The following is a 25,133-nucleotide window of genomic DNA, read 5'->3' as shown; positions in this document are numbered from 1 at the left end:
CCATTTTTCCCACTAGAGCCCTATGTAGTAATTAGGTAGATGGAACTTTCCGTATTTAATTCAGTATAAAACCAAAGGCCTATAACTAACAATTGGTATTCATGAAACAGTCATGCAACCAACAGCTAAAAAATGAATAAAAACGACTTTAAAAGAGGATGTTGAAATCCCTGTAACATAAATTTAGCAGCCAGTATAATACATCGCTTAAAAATTTATCGTATTCTGAAATATATGGAGATGAAGAATATGGAAATAACAAACAGTATTCAATATCAAAGTCCATAAAACAATACAAAATAGGAGCAGAGCATATACGAACCTCTTAAACATCAGAGGTGGGATCAGGTGCCATGGGGGAGTGAGCATCCCCTGCTGACCGGTCACACCCGCCATGTGCTCCTTGTCATGATCGGGAAATAACGGAATAATCCGTCGACAATTCAGTGTATTAATAATGGAGTAACAATTAATATTAATACATCGACCAAAGAATTTACGAAATTATGACTTTAAACGAGACAGCTGATATTCTTGTTTCATCAACTTGTTTGTCAATAACTTACCTAGTAATCTAAATTTTTCGTACATATAGCATACAAGTGAAGATTGCGTATCGAATCAACTGATATATTATCGCCGTATGCAGGTGATGAAGGTACATTGCTGCAAAAGTAACGGAAGATGAAGAACAGTATTCAAGATCAAAAGATCTGAGTAAGCTCTTGAGTAGCGAATATGTTCGGAGACATAAACAGCATATGCAGCTGATAGTGGAACATAACAACATGAATAAGGATAGAACATTCGACTTCCCAATCACGACGTCTAATGTGTGTAACGTACGTTACTGTTTTACTAATGTTGTTTCGTTTGTAAAGCTTCTGAAGATAAAGAAAAAGGCCTAAAGCTTTACTGATGTTTTTCGTTTTGTCTTCTTATTTATTTTTTGCTTCGTGCGTTATGCAAATTATACAACGTTTCCAACTATCATTGGTGATTCCTACTGTGATTTCTTATATATATTTAAAGTAAATAGGTGTAATCGGGAATTTTGTGTACTAGTATTAACAAAATTTTAGGAAACTATATTCTTTGATACACTCTGCCATTGTGCTCAAAGGCGGATATTTTGTGTACTAGTATTAACAAAATTTTAGGAAACTATATTCTTTAATACACACTGCTATTGTGCTCAAAAGTCTTAAAATTTTGGATTTGACACTTTGACACTGATTTTAAGGTCTCCTAAAACAAAATGAAACATGTACTTTGCAATTATAATCATGTAGGAGGCGGGGATATAATTTAGTAAGTTCACCGAGCCTCTAGTTTAGTTTTCTTCAAATTTGTGATAATGAACCATTGTTATACCTGATATGTTTAGCTGCCTGTAACACTCTAATCCCCGCTACAGGAATTGATCTAGGTATTTGTAATATGATACCTTCTCATTTTATAATTTTTTACGAATTCTACTGAGGGACTTGGAGATTGGTCCCTCTGATGAGACCGTATAAATAAAGTTCATGTGTCGCAATAAGTGCTGACACGAAAAAATATCCCTCACTGCTCAATGGCCCAAAGCGCCGAGCATAGGACAAAATTTGCAGCTCTCCACTTGCAAGCGGTAGCATCACCATATGATTGAATAATTCTCGAGAAGGAGGTTAAACACCATACAAAGAAGCAAAACATAATTTTTATAAGATATTGCTATATTAGAATCTTTTATATACGAAATATATAGTTATAATAGCGTTGGAATACAAACAATATTTGGGCGAAGGTAAGAAGACATAAAAATGTATTTTTCAATTTTACCGACATTTACATCCTTATGATATGTCTTTGTTTCATTGTCGTTTGAGTAATTTCATAATGAAGGACATGTTAGAGGAAGATCATATTTGATTAGATTTTAATTACTGTGCTCATAAAAGGGAGTTCTATTCATTTTGTGATTTGTATAAAACTGTTTTGATCTAACCTTCAAAATGTGAATATTTAATGATGGCGACTTTGGAGGAGTTGGTGACTTAAAAGAAAATAAAATTAGACAAACATCTTGAAGAGCTGGCCAAAGATCCAACATATTTAGAGTTGGAGTTGTAATGTAATTGGTTACATGTGCAGCTAGTTTTTGCTCATCTCTGATCCAAAGCCTCAAGGTTGCTCTTCCGAGCATATTGTTTTGCTTTCATCTGTTATTTTTTTTTTTGTGTCATATCTTAACAGATCATATTTTTAACTTCTTCTCCAGAACCACTGTACCAAATGAAGAAAAAATTGTCACCGAAGGAATTTAATTTGAAACTCATTCACTTTTCATGCGAGGTATATTATGAAAGGTGCATATGTGGTGTGATCATTTAAAAAGCACTTGGTTAGAAAATATGAAACTTATGCATTAGAAAAATTAATATGTCTGTTTAATTTTATCTAATTGACCTTACATTTTAGCTCAAACACATAATTTTTACGTGCTGTACATAGGGCATACCCGGTATAAGCCATGATGCTGATAATTGATCCTCTTGGCACAGGTCGCTGCACATTATTCAAGAAAGATTATAGAATTGAAGAGATAGTTATATAATAAAAAAAAAAGCTAGTGAGTATGCAAATCACAAAATTCCGAAGAAAACTTACATAAAATATTATGGCATAACTATTTGTGCAGTTATAAAGGTGGTTAAATACGTACTCATGTCAATTTTAACAAGATCAATGATCAGTTTGGTTCTGTTACATCAGTTTGGTTATTATCTTTTAAAATATCATTAAGAATTTTGAGTAGAGGAGATAATGAGTAGAATTAGATCTTCACGTCATTTACAGTTTGAAGTTGAAAAGTTCTAGGTAATACCAAAAAACATGCGATTATGTTCAAAATGTTATTTAAATAATTTAAAGGATGAAATACATTTTCTCTTCAAATGCACTGAATTTAAAGATAAACGACGATTTTTCTTAAAATCTTTCTTAGATGTATGTATGTACCAGTTTCCCTAATCTTTATTTCAATGTGAAACTGGTATGGCAATAATTTTCAAATGAAAATGATGAGTAAATCTTGAAAATACTAAGCCAATTCATATCAAAACACTGTATATGACTGTTTAAAAATTACTATATTTAACTGTTACATTTTGCAAAAATTAATGTAATGTACACGCTTTGCTTATCTGTAGTAAACGTGAGAAGGAATGCAGATTCCTTCCATATCTTATATATTTGACTAGAATTCTTGTGTTTTCTAGAGAACCGTCCCTTAATATCTTCTAAAATCTGACAAACGTTAATACATTTTTTAATATAAAAAATATTATAATACATAAAATACATAAATACATTCACACACAAACATATTGGAAATTTTGTTTAATTTTTGCTTATTTTGTTATTTTTTCGCAATATTTTTTTATGATACATACATTGTTGAATTGCTGTTCAAAATTAGTTATGTAGACGAATGCTTTCCAGACAGTTACTCTTCTGAGACATGTTTATCCTAGAGCATTGTCTCTTGATATCTTGTATAGTTTAGGAACTGAATTGTTATTCCTACATAGCTTCAAGGTGTAAGAGAGACAACTCAAATTACTCACTACCTCTGTTCTGTCCAGTCCTCTGGAATGTTTGCAAATCCTGCTTACTTTTATGGTTTCTTGAAAACAACAAAGTGTCCAGTCTTTGAGTGATTTCCTTTTTTCATTATTATTTGAGTTATGATTTCCTTTGTTCATTATTACCTATGTTTACATCACCATAAATGCAAGATTTTTTATGAGCTGATTTTCTGTGGCTGCCCCTACACATTACATTTTTACCGCCACAGGATCGATGCTAATTTGATGTATTGGAATACAGTAAGAATATATAACGTAACAGTATGATATGCGACAAACAAAAAAGTCAGGAATATAAATTTCCTCCAGCAAACTCTTTAATAAATCAAATCTATCGCCATACAATTGTTTTGAGAGTTCTCAATTTATTTTTAAGTATTGAATGCGCAATATCTTGCTTCTCAAATTAATTAAATATATCGTCAATACATTTTGGGAGAGTTCTTAATTTACTTTAAAGTAAGGCCCATTGTATTGCTTACCCGTGCATTGTCAATTATCTCGTAGACTCTATCGCTGAACAAAACGGATAAATGAAACAAATGGAGATAACGAACAGAATTCAAGACAAAAGTCCATAAAAAATACAAAATAAGAGCAGGGCAAACACGGACCTCCAAAACATCAGGTGGGATCAGGTGCCATGGAAGAGTGAGCATCCTCTGCCGACCGGTCACACTCGCCGTGTGCTTCTTGTCATGATGGGAAATAATGGAAAAGTTCTCCGTCAATGCATTGTATAAATAATGGACTAACAATTAGGATGAAAAACGTCAGTCAGCATTTGTTTCAATGATAAATTGTATTTGCTTCTAAGGTTATTTTGTCGACCATGGAACGTAAGAAATGATGACTTTAAACGAGACTGCTGATATTTTTGTTTCATCAACTTCACTGTCAATCATTTACCTCGTTTTAGAAATTGTTCCTACGTAGAGCATGCGCTTGCGAATCGAATCAACTAAGACACAAACTACCTATGCAGGTGATGAAGGTATCTTGCTGCATATGTAAGGGAAGTTAACGATAGAAAAGTTTACGTCATCACGTTCATCATAAAGTTTGGTTGTTGGATTACCATTAACTTCTTTTATGTCTCCTTTAATGCTATACTGAGCATTCATATAGTGATTTCATAATGCTATACTGAGCATTTATGTAGTGATGTTATATTGCTAAATGCTGAGCATTTATGGAGTGATTTCATAATGCTATACTAAGCATCTATAGAGTGATGTCTTAATGCTAAACTGAGCATTTATAGAGTTAGGTTGTAAAGCTGCACTGAGCATTTATAGAGTGGTGCTATAATGCTCTACTGAGCATTTATAGAGTAATGTTATAATGAGTGAGTAATTATAGGGTGATGCTTTACTGTATATCAACAACAAGTGAGTAAAATCTGTTATACTTAAATGCTTTACTGAACATCAGAAGGACAAATCATGATCAGAAGAACCAATGATGTGGTAACAGGTACATATATATTATATGTTATATAAATGATTTGCCCTGTTGCACCGCCAGTTAGCCTGTATTTATAAAAGTTTGCAGCTAATCCAAAATATCATATGAATACAAAATGATTTTACAGCTGTTCTAAATATGTAAACATAATACGTCCATACTGAATATTTTGTTCTAGACTCATGACATGGAGATGACGGCTTATGTTAACGACCGACATGGAATGTTTGCTCCTCCAATGTACCTGATTACATCTCTAATGTTTAAGTGTTCTGTGTTTTCTCTGCTCCCAATTGGTTTTTGTTAAATAAACTTTAGAGCTTGATTACTTTTGTTTCTTCGATATCGGAGCAAAAAGACACGGTGTAGTATACACTATTTTAACACAAAGGCACATTTATTAATTAAAAAAACAACAACCAAGCTCTCTTCACATGTTCTAAAGAAAATTAGTTTCAAAGAAAATTCATGTTTCCCAGAAAAACAAATATGAAAGTAATAGATGAATTAATATTAAAATTAAATGAACATAGCTTATGACTTTTAGATTTTCAAATCAAATTTGAATCTTATTTTTTAGTTAATACATGTAATGATTACCATTGTGAAGGTACTTAATACTGTACACCATGTATCTAATTCAAATTACAGTAAAACATTTAAATTAATGGTTGAAACAAAATGTGCATAATGATAAGATTCCTCACAAGTGTTATTTGTTGTGATTTGCAAATACAAAGGAACAGGTTGTACATAATTACAATGGATGGATTAAATTTGCTTTTAACACAAAGTAATCTTTAAAGGGGCATGGACACAGTTTCATCTAAATCTTTTTAAAAATGAATTTCAATTTTTACAATTCCTAGATATGGCATCATCTACTGATCAGCCAAAATTTGAACATCATTTGTTTATTAACAAACGAGATAGAGAACTTAAAGTTAATGTAAACATAAACAAGGCACGAGCCTTATTTATGTTTACATATAGAAAATATCATATTTATAACAAAATGAAATTCCGCAAATCACTAGAAACTGACTAATTGACTTTAGAATTAACTTTTTCATTGAAAGTATCTGCTTTGTACGAACATATATTAGTATATTAACATTATGTGAACAAAACATGACACGGACCATGCTTACATAACAAAGGTTTGGTGCTTTAAATTTGTCTTGTATCTTGACAACAGAAGTTCAACTTTTTGATGATCATTATTAAGACTAGTTAATAATTTGATAAAATTTGAAAAATAAATTTGAAATTTTTTAGCTTAAACTGTGTCTATGCCCCTTTAATATTGCTATGCTTTAAGAAAAACCACTAAATGTGCAAAAGAAAGTATTTCTGAAAACTTTTGTGAATTTCCTAGCTGCAGATCTGTAGAGTTATGGTTTTATATATTTGTCTTTGACCATAACGCTACAGATCCCGTAGTGCAAAAAAGGTGCAATTTACGGCGCAATATTTTTGCGCACTTTTGAGGAGAATTTTACCACTTTCCAGCATCGGTCAATCAACTACCTTTCACTCCCTAATTCTAGGCACATTATTTAACTTAACTGTGTATTTTATCCATCTCCCAACCCTTTATAGTCGTCTCTACAAGTGATAAACTCGCTTGATTATAATTATTTGTTAGATTGCTGATAATTCATATCAAGCGAGTTTATTGCCTGTAGAGTCAACTATAAATGGTTGCGAGGTGGATAAAGTATACATATTGACTACAGAATGTGTCTAGAATTAGGGAGTGAAAGGTAGCTGATTGACTGATGCTGGAAAGTCGAGAAATTCTCACCAAAAGTGCGCGAAAACAATTTCTTGTCAAAGACAAATGTATAAAACCATAACGCTACAGATCTGCAGCTAGTGAATTTTCAAGATATGAAAAAAATTCACCAGTAAACTTGAATATTTAAAACAAGCGAACTTTCTTTTCCTAGTAATTGTTCTGAATTGCTCAATTATTGAACTTAATTATAGGTTCACTTATAAGGCAGACATATTACACAAATGTTAATCATAAAAATCATCTGGTACATCATCCTTGGTAAGACGAAGTATAAAATCATTAGCCCTTTGCATCATGGTCAAGAGATAGAAGAGGGCTAGGATGTCCTTCTCCAGTGTAGGAAGATTTTCCTCGTGGTAGTTTGCCATTGGAAAAACGTGCGTTAATGGAATCTGCATGTACTCGGCAGCTTTCGTACATGTATCCTTAACATCCTGACTTCGAAAGATATCCCGCAAGTTATGTGTGTTGGAAATGCGAAGCCTATCAACCTTATTGAAAAGAACCATCTGTGGCAAATCTGCAAAAAAATATGGAATCCAAAAAATGAAAAATTTTTATTATGTAATTGTAATAGAATTTTATCAAATAACAATGTTTATAGAGAGGTAGTAAAAACTTCTTTCTTTTGTTATTACATTGTATTTTATTTATGAAATAAAAATTTTAACGAAATGTTTGAAAACATTGAGAGATCCTTGTCTTCAACGAGAACCTTTTCAGTATATCAAATAATTTTTTTTATCTCGAAGTACGAGCAATGATTGAAGCAATGATTAATCATAAGTAAAAGAAAGAACATGTAAGTAATGGTGACATATATTTATGTTTATGTATCAAATGAAAAGAAAGTATGATCACTGATCTCATAGTTGACCAGATTCTAGATCAAGTCAATTTGTGTGCCTATTAGACCATTTTGCATGCAGTATTATCATATAGTCAATAAAGAGTCCCTGTTTAATTAATAATTTACATTCGCTGTGTTTTTCTAGTAAGCCAACAGTGAAATTGATTTGAATACCATTTTCGTGTATACACACGCGTAGAAATATACACAGAGAAACGTGTGCTAACGTGACGTCACAATGAGGCTACGGCGACGTCAGTAAAAGGAAAACGATATAGGGCAGCAAGAAATTCAAATAGTGAGTTTATTTTTGGTGCTTCAAAACATGTAAAATGTAAATATAAGGAATGTTTTTAAGTTTAGTGTGAATTATAGGTGTGTGAATCACACACACTTGCTAGCGCTACATGGAATATGCCTACGTGACAAGTCTGTGTGATTCACACACCAATAACTCACACAAAACTTAAAAACATTCATTAACAAACGTCAACAGTACATAACATCACATATTCACTGGATTTGAAGCTATATACATCGGAGGGTCAGTGTACGTTCAACTGGATTGTGACGTCACAATCAATACCTCAAACGACCTTGAAAACAATGGTTGCAACGGCCGGGGTCAGCTGTGTGCTTGAGCAGGAACAAATGTTAGGGAAATCTTTTGCGTGTATATTTCCCAACTAGTTCAATGTCTTACATATAGTCAAAGAAATCAGGGCAGTTATAATTTGTAATCTGACCATTTTTTAAAAAAAAATCTACGACAGACGTTTATGAAAAATAATATGGTCATGCAGCCTTTAGTGTCTTATTTATTCAAATATAATATGACAATTCAACCGCCGAAACATGGCTGAAAAATTGCCGACTCGGCGTTAAACAATATTCAATCAATCATTTATATGACAATTATACACTTTTTTGCTATCTTGTTCTTACAGTGTGTTATTCAGAAGAAAAAGTTTCACAATTTAATAATATTTAAACATACGTGTTCTTAGTCTCTTTTTCATATTCAGTAAATAATTCCCCAGTTTTCTACATATTATGAAAGCAAAAACTTCTTTATTTATATTTCTTAAATATTGTGTCCCTGTGTAAGAGAGTGCAGCTTTTATAAATCAAAGACCGCGGCCTGAAGATACTCTTAAACTCAGAGGGGTTTTAAGATTTTGGCCATTTTGAAAAAAAGTTGTAATGTATCTAACGAATGGCCATAGTTTTACATATCTGCATCATTTGCATAATTTACGAATTTATTTTCAGATAAAAAAAATAAATACTTGTTCAGAAATTTAACAAAAGAGAAGAATATATTATATGTTTTAAGGAAAGTACTGAAATCTTACGCTGTCTGGCTAGATTTTCCCTGACATATCGTAATTGTTCCTCAGTCTTGTGATCCGTCAGTTGTTCAGCAGGATTCTCAGCGTTGGCAACATACACAACACAGTGCATGCGGTCTTTTGTTTCTGGGTCCTTTCTATAATAAGGATCATCTTCGTCTATAGGAGCCACTGGATTAATCTTTAATGTATGTAATATAACATGAGAAATCGATAAACTAGTATAATTATAAATATTGTATGTAATTGAGTGTAACGTTGAAAATTTTCACCCCAAGAAAACCATTGTCAACCGAGGCGCAGCCGAGGTTGACAATGATTTTCGAGGGGTGAAAATTTTCAATGTTACACTCAACTACATGCAATATTTATTATATTGAATGTTTTATACAAATACATATAAAAGTGAACCGTGCGCACATAAATTCTGCGCAGTCGCTATTTTTTGGAATATCACCCATCGTCAAACACTGTTGACTGTTGCTATGCTGAAGGGCGTGGCTTCATTATTCAGCGGGTAATAGTGTTTTTTAACAAATGTTTCTCGACAAATCAGATTCAACTAATTTACATGAAAGTATAATAATAATTATATGCACGCAAAGTCCGGGGTATGTTAGTACTTAGAAACAACCTTGTATCCACTTTTAACACGTCCTTCAACGATTGCTCTAATGTCCTCTGTGGGAACTCCGTATTCAACATTCAGTCCCCTACAATCAAATAACCGCAACGGGAGAATCTTGCCCTCCTTTGTTTTCATTGGAATTGCTTCCAACTGTAATGAATATAGCAAAAGAAATTAAGCTAGAACAGATTTTTCTTTTCAGAAACAATCAAATACACCTCAAAGCATTGTTTAGCACTATTGAGCAATTGTAAAGACTCACTGCACAAATAAATAAGTAGGCTAAATATTGCTTGAAAAAGTTAGGTGTGTATGATGAAATCAATGTAAAATAAAGATTTTCACAGAAATGATAAAAGAAAATTACAGCTGTGGTTACACTTCTACTACTACTTTGGTAGATCAGGCTTGATGTCACTAGTCTGTCTTCGTTTATTATGGCAGTTAAACAGGTATTGAAAAATGACGATTTTCCAGAAGCTGCTTGTCCAAGGAGTAAAATATTAAAATATTTTATGCCACCAGCTGGTTTTATGGCATTTATTTTCTGCAGAAGTTCCTCTTTAAACTAGGAAAAAGGAAAGCATTAGAATTAAAATTAGTGTAAATCTGCCACTCCATTTTCTTATTGATATGTTTATTATTTTTATTTTACTAAATTTTTGGTTGATTAGTCAAATCAAATCCTAGGTTCGATATCCTAAATTGTTATTTTCAAAAATCATCCAAAGGAGCTTTGTTTGTTTTTAAGTGCGCCTTTATTGTAAGCTTCTTTAAGTCTCATTGTAGTCGTCTGTAGAGTCGCAGAGTAAGGAGTTGATTCTTACATCTCGGGTTTGAATACCACTGTTGGACGTGAATGAGATCGTATAAACCGAATACCTATGTTGCATTAAAAAAAATCTCTACCTGCTTAATTACCCCAAGTGCCATGTATAGGTCAAAATATGTAGCTCTCCACCGGCAAGTTGCGGAGTCTCCATATGAGTGAAAAAATTCTCGAGAGGCACATCAAACAACAAACAAATAAACGCACAGATAATTGTTTCTGGATAGACCCTATTTTTTACGATTATCTAATACAAGTACGAGGGTTGATCTAAAAGTTCGTGGAATTTCTTCATAATTTTTGTATTTTTTAATGGAATTGGTTGAAAATTACAAATGAAAATATAGACACTTGATGAATATTTTAAATTAAAAAAAAAACATTTCAAATATCATTAATAGTAACTTCATGGCAGTTGCCATAGAAACGGTTGTTTGGAAATGCGGGGGAGACATTAACGCGTTTATTATCATTTTGAATCTTAATACATGAAATGAAAATAAAACCGCCCTATGTGGCATTGGATATTTAGTTTATTAGTTGATGACATATTGTTCATATTTAAGTTGTTAGACAACGTCAAATTTCTCGTATATATAAAAACACTGGAAAAGTTTATCCCCTACAGCTTACGTACATGTACGTCCCTTTTTGATATTTCTAGAAAAATGAGCTTATTCTTCACAGTTTTGATAGACGAATGGCAAAATAATAGTTCGTTAAAATCCAACAGAACCTAACACTGAGTCTGAGACATTTGTTTCATATTTAAATATTTTACTAGAAAAAAGTTTTAAAACTTCAATTAAAACGCAATAACTTCACCATATCAATTGTCAACTTCTTTTGCTTATATAGCAATATACTTTTATCGTTTGCAGATGGAGTTTACGTTTTCCAAATGATTAGACATGTAACGGCATGCCCTACCTACGAATAATTTCTAAAACGAGGCAAGCTATTGCCAAAGAAGTTGATGGAAAAAGAATATTAAATGATTCGAGACTCTCGTTTAATGTCATCGGTTTGGAAGTTCTGTAGACAAAACACTGAACTTTTCAGTTAGTGTTATTAATGTCATTAAATCAATTACTGGCTGACGTTTCTGTTTTCATTGTAAAAGCAATTATTTACACACTGACTTCTTTATAAACATCCCCAATTTTTCCCAATCATTATATGGAGCACATGGCGTCTGAGGCTGGTCGAAGTACTACAGTTAACAAATTATTAATGTACGAGAGCTATTCAATAAATAATGCCCTGAACTGTATGATATACAATACAGATATCATATTCCATTATGCTTGACTTTCTCTCATTATTGAATCTTTAAAGAATTTATAACAGTTTATGTTACCACTTTTCATCACATAGTTTCATTGTGAAAAGCTAGAAAACAAGGGCTATTCGAGACACTGCATTGAAAATGAATGGCAAAGAACCAGTAAACTAGAGTGGAATTAAACGCTTCATTAAAGCTGCTGTAAAACTCGTTAGGATTCCCAAAGAAATATTCACTGAAATATGTAAAATTCACGGCAACCAATGTGTGTCTTATAGACAAATGAGTAGGTGGAATTCAATGATAAAAAAAATTATATAATGGGCATCAAAACTGGGTACCGTCCTTGCCAACAAAAAATTATAACAACTAATGTATTTTTGCCAAATTTCAACAAATAATCTTTGATGATGTATGATTGATGTAAATTTGATAGATATCATTTCGGGAGGAGTTCACATTGATTTAAAGAAACGTTTGACAATAAAAAAGCTTAGTACTCTAAGATCACCCTATGTTTTGAAAAATGAGTAAAAACAACAGCGTGTAGGAATATCTAAACAATTATGTTAAAATATTAGTAATTGTAGTTATCCACGTTTGTTTGAACTTCAAACAGATAATAAAACTTGAATCTATTGCTTAAAACCCTCGAAACACAATTAACAATAAGATGTACTTTGAAAAAAAAAACAGGAAAGGTCTGAGAAGTGAAAGGAATTGCATGAGCACAAACTTTAAGACAAATTTATATGCAATTTTTAAAAATATTAGTGGTCTTGTTGGTCAAATTCTATTCAGGGAGGCAGTTTAATTTCAGGAGGAGTCTAGAAAGCAGATTTTTGCAAAAAAAAAATCGAAAGGTTTATGAGAGAAACCAGAATCAGGAATATACAACATTAAATTTCCTCATGACAGCGTTCAGCAAACCCACAGGCCCTGAAGAGTAAAGGAGTTTTTAAAATAACCAGAAAGTTAATGTTTTTTCACAGTAACAATATTCACCAGATCTTTCACCTTTTGACTTCTTTCATTTTCCAAACTTGAAAAAATAAAACAGAAGGAAGAAACAAGTCCAGGAAATCATATAGGTTCTGCTATTTTCCAGTATACTAAGGGTCATACCCAAAATTGAGTTCTAAAAACAGTCAGAAATTCGATAAAAATGTTACTAACATGTGTTTTAATTAAAAGAGAATAATAAGGTAAATCATTAAGACTAAATCATTGAAAAGCGTCTTTTGCTTCTTTCCGAGCACCGAGGACATTATTTATTGAACAGTCCTCGTACAGTTATTTTTGTGGGGGGATAATTTAAAGGGAATGTTATTGGTGAATCATGATCTGACTTAGCTACAATAATGTAGCCCTCTCCGATTTTTTATCTGATATTTTCTGGAGAGGGCTACAATTCCACAGCATCTCCGTCATAGTGCAAAAATATTTTTTTTAAATATGGGCGACTGCAGGCAGAATAGATTGTTTTTACATTCAACTTACTTATAATAAGACGAAATTTTTATTCACTATCGACATCATAGCCCGTTAAACTCGAAAACCATGTAAAATAAATATGTGTTTTTACCTTTCGCTTTATTCAACAGCCATGACAGTTCACGCGTGACGTATTGAGACTTGCGCTTGAAATTTAAAAAACTCAATAAAGCAAATATCGATGTTTATAAATAATTGTGATGAATAGTTACCCTAAACATCATTAAATAAAATCATATCATATGTTATTTTTTCGTAAACAGCGATATTAAGGCTTGAAATAAGATAATTCCAAAGAAATCCGCTCCCTATAGATCCTTAATCTCATTTGCTGTTCCAAAATAAAATCTGTCAAGGTCAGTAAACATGGCGGATAATTTAAGTTGTGATGTTGACATACACGAAAAATACGGAATATATGGATTGTTCTGTATATATGTGGATCGATTTATGTCTGGGATAACTACATTTTGGAAGTCCAGGTAAGACATATTAATAAAATAGCCGTTTACTGACAATTTGAGCCGAAATCCGAGCGGGAGTGAATCGCTACCGCATTGTACCATTACGGAGATCCTAAGGAGTTGTAGCCCTTGTCCCCCCCCCCCCCCCCCCCAAAAAGGGAGAGGGCTACATTATTGCAGCTAGATCTGACTGATCTAACTTATCAACAAATCTTTGTGATCGGAAAGTCGTGAGTTAGAATCTCGACCGCAACTGACCTAATTCGATAAAAAAAAAAAATAAGGAGATTCTGTTCCTTCGCCATGCACTCATCACTTTGAAGTGAAAGCTGTGGGCCCTTGAAGATCCCTAACTGTTCAATGGCCCCGAGTGCCGAGTTAAGGTCAAAATTTGAAGCCTTTAATCAGAATATGGTGATGGCTTAGTATAAGTGAAAACTTTTCGATAGAACGTTAAACTATATACAATCAACCAATCTCGAACGGGATGTAAAACAACACACAACCAATCAATCAATTAATTGTGATGAAATTGTTCAATAAGAGAAATATATAATATAGATAAAGATAATTATTTAAATTTGCATGATTACAAAAGTTTGGTAGTTCTTACGTGACTATATTAAACATTTTCAAAAGAATAAATGAATGTTCCACAACAATATTATTTAGTTTATAGTTTATTAAAATATTAAATGTATGTATAACCAATTTTTATAAAATTATAATGTAAATAAGAATTACCTCCCGAGTCCATGGATCTTCAAATTTTGAAGATATTTTTCTCCAAGGTTCCTTTAATGGTTCTAAAATCCATGGATTTAATCAAACGAATAGCTGTATATATGTTTGAATTAACCAAAAATATAATTAGATATAGTAAAATATTGTAGAGTCCACACGGGCCGGTTTTATTGTGTATCTTCTTTAGTATTTATTGAAATATTTAGCATATAACTATATGGCACCCGTATCTTTATCACTTACATGAATAAATATCTAAGATATTACATGTATTTTTTTCCAATACGAATTTTACCTAGATACTTTCTTTTTTTCTCTTCTTCTTCTACAAAAAAAATTTAGATAAAAAATTATTGAATTTCATGAATTTCAATGCTAAAAGAGATCTTTTGATACACATATAAAAAAATTTAAACAATGAAAAATGACCTTTTACAAAAACGGGACTGGTACAACTGTACAGTGTATATCTTTTTAATCAATATTTGTCATATATAGCTCATTTATTTACTGCACCTATAGCTTAAATATACAATATCCTTTTACTCCAATAAATACATACATGACGTAGTTTTTTGTTTACGTTACAATTTTACCTTGATGTTTTCTTTTTTTCGCTGCTTCTTCTACAAAATATTATTAAATAAATCATTTAAATTCATGAATTCCCATGCAAATTGCTAAACAAAAAAAGAAAAGAAAAAAAAATTAATAAAATTGTAATTATCTATGCCTACCCTCCTTTCGCTGCTGAAGCTTCAGTTCTGAAATTTCAAAAAGTTTCGATTGTGTTGTTTGTATTTTGAAATTGGAATGGAATAAAGATAAATTAATACATTGTATCTTAAAAACAAAATAAAATAGCAATTACGCTTTCATTTGAAAATAAAACCAATAAACAATTCACATAGATATGTATTTCAATATATTGAACATTTTTATCGGTCTTAATAATTGATTAGCAGTTCATTATAGCATTGCATTGTCATCTTTTATAAATATATACATTATATATAGTATATTAACACTAATCAAATGTAATTGAAAGTCCTTACCTTCTAACTCCCTGGCTAGCTTCTCTGCATAAAAAGAACATTGTATACATTATATATTTGATTTTTAGATAGGACTTTGTAATCATGCAATTATTACAACCTGGTCTTCAAAAGTAGGACATTTTTAAGTTGAAACCGTTCAAATGAATGGTGGTACAAAAGATATAGTCAGAGCAAATTAACTTTTTGCATTGGGCAATTGTTTATTAAACAGACACTTAGACCGGTGCTGCATAGTGAGACAAGTGCTAATAGAAGAAATCAGTAGATTTCAGGTATCAGGACGCTTCACTTATCCGGATGATTGACTGGGAACTTAAGCGTCCGGATAAACGAGATCCTACTGTATCAAACAAAACTTACGTTCTTTTTCTCTTTGTTCTCTCTCTTGTCTTTCTCTCGCCTCTACAATGTGAAGGTTGCAAAATCCGTTTAATCCAATATCTAGATAATTAAATTTATGAAAGGCAAAAAAAAAGCAGATTTTAAAAATGTGATTTTTACATTTATAGATATTAAATCATTACCTCTGATCTCCTCCTCTTTGGCCTTGGATTCTGTTAAATATTAGATAAAATAGCTTAATAATGGAAACCGGATTACTAAAAATAAATTAGATATGAAATTATTATAAATAATCATAAATGTTATTGCATTTAAATTGTATCAAAAAAGAAAATATAACAAACCATGATCGATCCCCTCCCCAAAAAACAAACTCTATGGACAGAGAGCGAAAAATATGTTTTATTTTGTTCAAAACTATCCCCACACTAATCTAAACAAGTGCATTGCATTTAAACATTTTTAGAATGAAAGTTATAGTTCTAAAACTTTACATTTTAATTTTGATATTCAAACTTTGTCTTTGTCCCCATCTCTTTGACAGGGATTTGAAAAACACAGTGATAACTTAATATTAGTTTAGGGAATTTCATGTGAACCAAGTTATAATTCTCCCTTCACCATGGAAGAAGAAAAAAAATTGTCTCTTATTTATAACTTTGTATATCTCGCGAGATTGTAGGGAGAAAACATTTTTGATCAGAATATTTTTTTCAGAAAGGGTGTACATCACTATGACATGTCAAGATACACTGATAATAATTATTGAGTTATCTGATTATTAAGCCTAATAGAATTCTTTTCCCACGAATTAAATATTGTATTTTGAAATTGATTTTTTGTTCAATAGTTGTGTTTAATAGTGATTATTGATTCAGCAGTAAAGATTATCTAGAAATCATTTTTTGAGTTATTCTGGATCTTATACATGTGCCGATATGATGAGTGTTGGAATCGACATTTTAGCTCACTTGAGCGGAATGCTCAAATGATTTTTTCTGATCACATTTTTTTTTCTGTCGTCCCTCTGTCCGTCCTTCGGTAAATTTTTCACATTTTCAGCTTCTTCATAAATGAAAAGCCAATTTCAACCAAACTTGTCGCAAAGCATCCGTGGATAAAGCACATTCAAATTTCATCAAATGAAAGATGATTCCCTCTTTCAAGGGACATATATCGGAATAAGTGAAAATTTAGCAGCAACTATTAAAAATCTTTTCAAGAACCTTTGCGTCAGAAAAAGGTTGAAACTTATTTGAAAGCTTCATTATAAAGTGTGGATTCAGTTTAAATCAGATCATATGCCCATTGCGAAGGCTAGAGATATAATAGGAGATCAACGTGTTATAAAAAATTCTTTCAATATCTACTCAAGAACTACTGAGTCAGAAAAAGGTGATACTTATGTGAATGCTTCATTTTATAGTGTACATTCAATTTTGTACGTGCTGACATGAAAGAAATCCTTTTAAATTACTATCAAAGACCTGAGTACCGAGTATAAGTCTAAAATTGCAGTCCTCCATAGGACTGAAGAAAGAAAAAAAAATCTTACAAAATCTTCGCAAGAACCAAAGACGGATCCATTACCAGCGTCTCTAGCTTGATTTTCCTCTGGCTTTTGTAAATTCTAATTATCTAACTTGCATATACATACAGGTATACTCTTTGTTCAATTCACAGGTAAAACTTTGTAACGAAATTACCGGTATGAATTGAAACTGTAAAAACAATATATTAGTTTTAAAATTTACATTTTATTTGTGTTACTAAGAAAAATGGATTATTTAGACTTCGTTATGGGAATGCACTGTGAAAAACATGTACGACGTCATATGAATTCCAGTCTAGAAATTCAAAAGTCTTGTGCAGTTTGCTTGCCACTCGCACGAAAGTCTGATCACATAAACAGATGCATGTTTATAAAATCAAATTGTAATCGTAATGCATATTAAGAAAAGACACAGGCAAACGTAAATTTACACTAATGAAAGACAATATGTGCAGTTAGGGTAAGTATATAATGTCGTTGGTATGAAATAGCATATATATACGACACAAATCAGTATTCACACAAACTGCATTCACAAAACTACCAAAACATTTTATAAGCAACAATATCTGTAGGCTGACAATATCTACAAAATTTGTAGATTTTTAAAGTTTTTAAAAATAAATATCCTTCATCACATGAAATAGTTTCCATAAATCTTGTTTCTTTATAATTTTTAATCAGTTTTTAAATTACATATTGTAATGTATGCATAGAAAATAAAAAGTACACTTAGGCCATCTTAAGAGATAATGTTTACTTGCTCTCTTCCCACTCAGGGTAAAATTACTGGGTCGCAGGGAAAATATTTCTTACAGAAAATGTTAACATATTTGTTAGCGGGATAAGAGGAATAAAAAGAAAAATAATTTTGTGCCCTGGAATGAAATAAAAGTTTTGAGTCAGGCCATTTTTAGTCAGTCGAGAAGGCAACCAAACAATTTATTTAAAGATGGCCTTTATTTGGTTTCTGAATATTTAAGGAATCACTATCTAGTCAGTTAGTTAGTTATTAGGGAATGCCAGGGCATCAACGATAGTTGAAAGCGTGGGCTAATTTTCATAACGGGAAGTCCGTTATGCATAAATTATCCTACTGGTATACTCTAATAACTAGACAGTGTTTCCTTATACTTATACATGTATTTCCATTTCCTTTTGAAATAAAATTAAAAATTCACACAAACATATTCTTACACATCTTTGATATAAATATATACCTCTGAGTCTTTGTTCAAGCTCTGAAATTAAAAAAAACCCAGAACATTTAGATGGTCAAAGTCTACAGTCTGGTCAAAGGTACATATACAATAAAGAGAACAAGACAAAATATAAAGTGGGAAAAGAGTGGGGAAAATATATGAAGGAGAACAGACATCATCATAATTTTTTTTGATAAACATACGATGTTTTTTCTCAACATGCTTTCGTTTGAGGTTGACATTATTATCATGAATAATAATAACATTCGGTCGGCGAGAATAATATAGTATGTTATTGCGCATGTAATTCTTTCTTATATTAGCTAAAGTTTTACATTCTAAGATAATGGAATTCATATGCAACCTTTGAGTGTTTTTACAAAGTGTTCAGATCTTGTCAAACAGTGATATACCATACTATCTTCCAGTCTCTATTAGTAAATGGTGATTTGTGGTACGAAATTTCATTAATGTTTTTCTTAAGGACAGATTATGGGCAGCGGAAAGGGCAAAAATTACCATAATGAGAAAACAAACAATTATTTTAATTTCAATGACCATAAACTTAACAAATGATATACAGTGCATAATCAACAGACTTTTTCGCAGAACAAATATACATTAAAGCAAAACCAACGACCACGTACGTAACAAACATATATGAATGCAAAACCAACGATCATCTTTGCAGAACAAACGTACATAAAAACACGACAAACGAAAAAAACTTAACAAACGTGCACGCTGTAAATCTAGTCTTCCCGACAGCCGGCTCCCGACGGTCCGGGATTTTCTTTTCTTTTTTTGTCTTTTTTTTTTCTTTTGGCGATTTCTTTTTTGTCGGTGCACAGAAACTCTTCAAACTTCTCAGGCACATTTCTGGGTTCAAAAAATTCATTAATGTATAAAAACTTAAACAAATTCGTATTTTTTACTGAATCAGCAGTATCATCTGCCAAAAAGCGGTAGTACTCAGCTATAAATGCGAAAAACACTGAAAAAAGGATACCGTTGTTTTCGTAGAATCGCGATTAAAAACAACAAACTGAGGTAATTTTCTTTTTGATAAATGAAAACCCTCATTTACATGTCAGATAATTTGTATGCACAAACATTCCCTCCACTTTTTTTTTGTATAGAACTCTTTGCCACATCATGTTTATGTTCCCAGGCTCTACAACATGGACGTGGTTCTACCTCGGATCCCCCTTTAATTTTTTCCTTTTTTTTGGGGTTAATTTATCTTAAAAATTTCAAATGAAAGAAAAGAATTTACATAAAATGAAAAAAAAATCTCATTCTCCTGAAGGCCGTTTCGTCATTTTTTTTCGTTGTTGTTACATAAACTGGTTTTCCCCAATTCTTTAAATATTACAAGAATCTATTATGATAAGTTTTTAATTACAGTGACATATCATATGACAGGTACGCAGCAACATTTCCCAAATTTAAGAGTAAGGTCAAAAAAGAGGGTTATGTAGCACATGTATATTAGGAAAAAATTGGTACTGAAAGGAATTGAACCTAACCCCCCCCCCCCCCCCCCACCCAACACACACACACACACACACCCTCACTCACACACACGAAATAGGATTTTCGAGTTTAGGCTATTTCATTTTAGTTTCCTTTTTGTTTTTGATTGTCAAGTTTTTAAAATCTTTTTTCAGCTGGTTGCCCCCTCCTTTCAAAAACGATGCTACGTCAATGCATAACAATGCAATACTTTCCCTTTGCGTGGTTCTACCATAAGTACAATGTAAGTTTTAGTTATTTTTATGAAAATTTTGATAAAAATCTATTTTGAAAATCAAATCATTTTGATGTTATGAATTTTTATAGAATTCAAATGTTCATTTTTTTTTTTACTAACACCACCGATTTCTACTGAAATACTAATTCCATCTTTTTGAAAAGGAATATCTTCTAAATATCAATATTTTTAATATCTTAAACATACATGGACACAGATTTGAAGTTAATTTAATTTCATCTTAAAGTTATTGAAACAAGATTGCCACTTTTCCTAAGTGTTAAGAATAAAATTAAAATTTGTAAGAGTATGCAAGGATGTGTCAATCAAACCTGTCTAAAAAATTGAAGTTTTAATAATTTTAAGTTGAAATAAGATTTTTAATATATTTCTGTGTGAAATGCTATTAAAAGATATAAGTAATATTATACAGAAAATATTAACTTCAAATCTGTGTCCATGCACCTTTAATATCTACGACACCTTACGTCTCTCTGCATCGATGTACCTTTTTTGTTTTCATATTTATAACGGAGTACTACATTTACCGCTTTTTGGCAGGTGATACTGCTGATTCAGTAGTGAATACGCAAATTCGTTTAAGTTTTTACATATCACTGAATTCATTTAAAAAGAAAATGTGCTGAGAAGTGTGAAGATTTTCTGTGCACCGACAAAAAAAAAAAAAAAAAAAAAAAAAAAATCCGGAACCTTTGGGAGCCGGGTGTCGGGAGGACTAGATTTACAGAGTGCACGTTTGTTAAGTTTTTTTTCGTTTGTCGTGTCTTTATGTACGTTTGTTCTGCAAAGATGATCGTTGGTTTTGCATTCATATATGTTTGTTACGTACGTGGTCGTTGGTTTTGCTTTAATGTATATTTGTTCTGCGAAAAAGTCTGTTGATTATGCATTGTATATCATTTGTTAAGTTTTTATGGTCATTGAAATTAAAATAATTGTTTGTTTTCTCATTATGGTAATTTTTGCCCTTTCCGCTGCCCATAACAGATGATACAAACAAAAAATGGATGCCTGGATTGGTATATATTTTATGGCCTAATTTCATTGCAAATGATGCAAAAAATAAATTTCTAGAATATCAAAAAAAGCTGTAAACCTTCTGTGATGTTCAAAAGTCTGACCTTCTGAAACCATCTTTATTAATCTATACAAATTATTTTCATTTTAAATTCCACTATTGTCCAAATTTGAATGAAAAATTAAAAACCGCGCAGTGAAAGTTATTCATTTTATTCATTTAAACATGACCCAAGTTGTTATTTTCAAATTCTTCGACAAAGTTTGTTTGTATCATCTGTCCTTAATTTAGGAGATATCTTACCGATATTATTTTCAAATCCAAAATTTTGTTTAAATATTTTGTAAATCTGTCCTTTTGAAGAATTATTTACGTCACTAGACCACTTTTGATTAAATTTAGTTATCTTGTAATATTTGTTTTTACTAGCAGTTATCCATTTATAATTCATACTGACACCTTGTTCGTACCATACATTTGATAAGCCACATATCACATATTGTCTATATCAACATGCTAAGCATTCAACATTCGATCCAAATTACGTTCATGTAAACTATTAATTTCTATATTAATTTCCATGTGCCATTTTAAATGGTAAAAACAATTTGAGCTTATATTAACTTGTAAAAACTGAGTACAATGTGAAAGAAACAAACAGTTCTAGACTTTACTTGTATACTAAAGTTTTTTTTTCATATGAAAGGATTCTAAAATGCTATAGTTTTCAAAACCTTATACTTCTGCACCATAGATCAAAATAAGAACAACCATGGTGTGAAAAAGGTGCAGTTGCATATCAATAGGTGAATTCAATTTCCTAAAATTTCTAAGAACAATGTTCAAATGTTTTTGAATTGGAAAAATGAAATTATTAAAGAGTTATTTCCCTTTTCAAAATGTCCATAAAATTATTAATACGGCAGTTTTTGACCTGATGCGGCGGTGCCTGAGAAATTCTCTATTTATTTTTTTGGTCTTGGCAGAGATTTTCTGTGATACTAATTCAATAAACAGAGATAAACAGAAAATAGATAAATTCTGTATTAAAAATTACAAAATTAAAAGAAGACTAGTGAAAATTTACCTGTCTGTTTCCGACGATCTGTATAATAAAAAAATTATGGATAATTGCAGCATCAAACTTCAGCTGTCAAGCACTCTTCTTAAAAGTCAATATATACAAAAAGAAATTGTAAACAGATAATATTCAGTAAATAAACCAGTATTACCTTCTTCCATTTGTTGGCGCTTTAATTCTATTAAAAAAATTAATATACAATAAGAATACATAACATTGTTATCTGTAAAAGATTTTAAAGATATAAAGTTACGATATTTTAATGAATGACATATATGAAGTACTTAGATTTACTAAAAAGAAATGTAATAAAGCTTACTCAAATACCGGAAAGCTCATTCTCGAGAACATCCTTTTTATTTAATTCCAAACAAAAAGAAGTTTTATATGGAAATATTTCAGATGCTATTCATAAGAATATGATGTAAAAGTAACTGGTGTGTTGCATTACAAGAGTTCTTAAATTCGACCTTGAGTAATAAAACATACATCAATCACTGACAAATATTCAAGTTTTGTCTCTAAAGATAAGTAATGGATATATGCCGAATACTGTTCTATATGTAAAATTATCAGACTGTTTGAGGCCCGTTAGGGCCGAAAACTGTCTGATAATTTTACATATAGAATAGTATGAGGCATATATCTTACTTAAAACATTGCCATTTAAATGTCCAAAAGTTAGCTGGAGAAGTCCGATAATAACACAATGGGAGTTTAGGAATCCATTGTTTTCTACCCGTCTGATAAATAGATAAAAGAAATGATTGAACGGTAAAAAAGTGAGTGAACTCTTGTTTCATTAATTTCATTCATTCAATTGCAGTCGTTTCATTTAGCAGGACAGGGGTGGTGAAAGATTGGGGGGGGAACATTTTTATTTATGATGTGCATAAATTGACATTGATACTGACATAATTTTGGGTGATATTTTAACCATCACCATGGCAAGTAAAATGCAGATTTTTACCCTTGCTGAATTTTTAGCTTAGATAATGGAAATTCTCAGGTTTTTGAAAGTGTGGCCATCGGGGAACAATCCTAAAAGGAGATTGCAGAATCTTTGTTTTCAGAAATGGATTTAAATTCGTTATTCAAAGTGCTGAATCAAAAACTCTTTTAAAGAGTGAAAATTAATGTTGTGGAAGGTTTAAACCCGGATTTTTTTTTCATGTATTTGGTATTTTGTAGTGTGATTAACTTAATTTCCTTGCATTTGGTTTTCCTGAATTTTTTTCCTATCATTTTTATTGGGGGTTTCTGGACTTATTTAATCTTAATTTCACTCTTCTTTTTGTTTTTTAAATACCATCCGATTTTATTATCATTGCCGTCCGATAATATATTATCAGACTGGTAATCATTATTATCGGACGGCTACAGGTAAATTTTTAGACTGCAAGAACAAAGGCTTGACATCACAGCAATGTTTTAAGATTTATTTTACCATTGAAAAGAAAAAAAAAGACTGACAACCGTTCAAACTCAGGAGAATTTTTCATAGAAAAATTTCTCCTGAGTTTATCTGCAAAACGCCAAATTACTAGTATAGAGCCCAAGAATATATTGATGTTACCAAAAAGATGATCTTTATACATTTCATAATCTAAATAGAGTTAACAAGTAGAGAATCATTAGATTCTATCTTCAGATATTCATATGCCAAGTCACAATAGAGTAAAATATTTATTTGCATAAAAGTATTTAAAATATTTAAAGAAACAATTAAGTGTGTAAATAACAGTTGTTTATCATGTTTAAAATAAATTCACTTCTTGATTTCACGAGTATTTGTTGTTTATTAAACATTTCAATGTTAAATTTTATTGTTAGAATTTTATGTTTTGCTATTAGATACATCTGTTTAATGCTTGGATATTTTACTTGAAAAAGACATTAATGGTAATCTAACAACCAAGGTCTATGATAAACGTGATGACTTTAACTTTTCTGTCGTTAACTCCCCTTACTTATGCAGCAATATACCTTCATCACCTGCATATGGAGTTTATATATCTCTGTTGATTCGATACGCAAGAGAATGCTTTACGTATGAACAATTTCTAAAACGAGATAAATTATTGACAAACAAGTTGATGAAACAAGAATATCAGCAGCCTTGTTTAAAGTCATCATTTCGTAAGTTCTTTGGTCTATACAATGAACTTGTCAGCAAAAGAATTTTAAGGTTCCTTAAAATACTTTATGTATATTGATAATGTATTTCTTTCTCAAATGCTGGAGTTATCGCTCTTGCGATACACTCCAGCTTAATTTAAATAGTATCTTCTTATATGGTAAGCTATGTGAGCTCTGATAGATAGAACCAATAGAATCGTTTCACGGGAAACTGAAGGTGCGTCTCTTTAGAGATAGCGTGGGTCGCCACTTTCTTTCAGGACACCGGACAATTAACTCACTGGAAATTTTTCTACGAATTTTATCCACCTCCACCCCTCCACCTTCCTTTTTTAATGAATAAATCCACATCTTATTTGTTTCTGTATTGCGGTTTCAGACCACAAGGTATAGGTTGCTTTAAAATTATGTTTAATCATTT

At 31.4% G+C, this 25,133-nt stretch overlaps 1 protein-coding gene across 1 annotated transcript; it reads right to left on the bottom strand.

The window, feature by feature from the left end:
• Positions 1-7,105: 7,105 nt before the first annotated feature.
• LOC134275046 (interferon-induced protein 44-like) lies at positions 7,106-25,063 on the bottom strand. Its single transcript, XM_062757286.1, has 11 exons — positions 24,994-25,063; positions 22,725-22,751; positions 22,580-22,597; positions 16,129-16,158; positions 15,965-16,045; positions 15,602-15,625; positions 14,547-14,608; positions 10,098-10,298; positions 9,737-9,880; positions 9,106-9,283; positions 7,106-7,420 (listed from the first exon to the last, which is right to left on the bottom strand). Exons 1-11 carry the CDS (start codon positions 25,061-25,063, stop codon positions 7,125-7,127), a joined length of 1,131 nt encoding a protein of 376 aa, XP_062613270.1. The 3' UTR covers positions 7,106-7,124.
• Positions 25,064-25,133: the final 70 nt, after the last annotated feature.

Source organism: Saccostrea cucullata, unplaced genomic scaffold (genome assembly GCF_032062105.1).
Source record: "Saccostrea cucullata isolate Sc308-1 unplaced genomic scaffold, CSIRO_AGI_Scuc_v1 ctg659, whole genome shotgun sequence".
Classification (NCBI taxonomy): Eukaryota; Metazoa; Mollusca; class Bivalvia; order Ostreida; family Ostreidae; genus Saccostrea; species Saccostrea cuccullata.
This window is presented reverse-complemented; position numbering and strand designations above follow the sequence as displayed.

Coding starts and splice junctions, on each gene's coding strand:
- LOC134275046 (XM_062757286.1), bottom strand. CDS start 25,063: ATGTGGATTTATTCATTAAAAAAGGAAGGTGGAGGGGTGGAGGTGGAT. Junction 16,046..16,128: donor CAAAGAGGAGGAGATCAGAG/GTAATGATTTAA, acceptor TTAATTATCTAG/ATATTGGATTAAACGGATTT. Junction 9,881..10,097: donor GTAGAAGTGTAACCACAGCT/GTAATTTTCTTT, acceptor TATTCATTACAG/TTGGAAGCAATTCCAATGAA.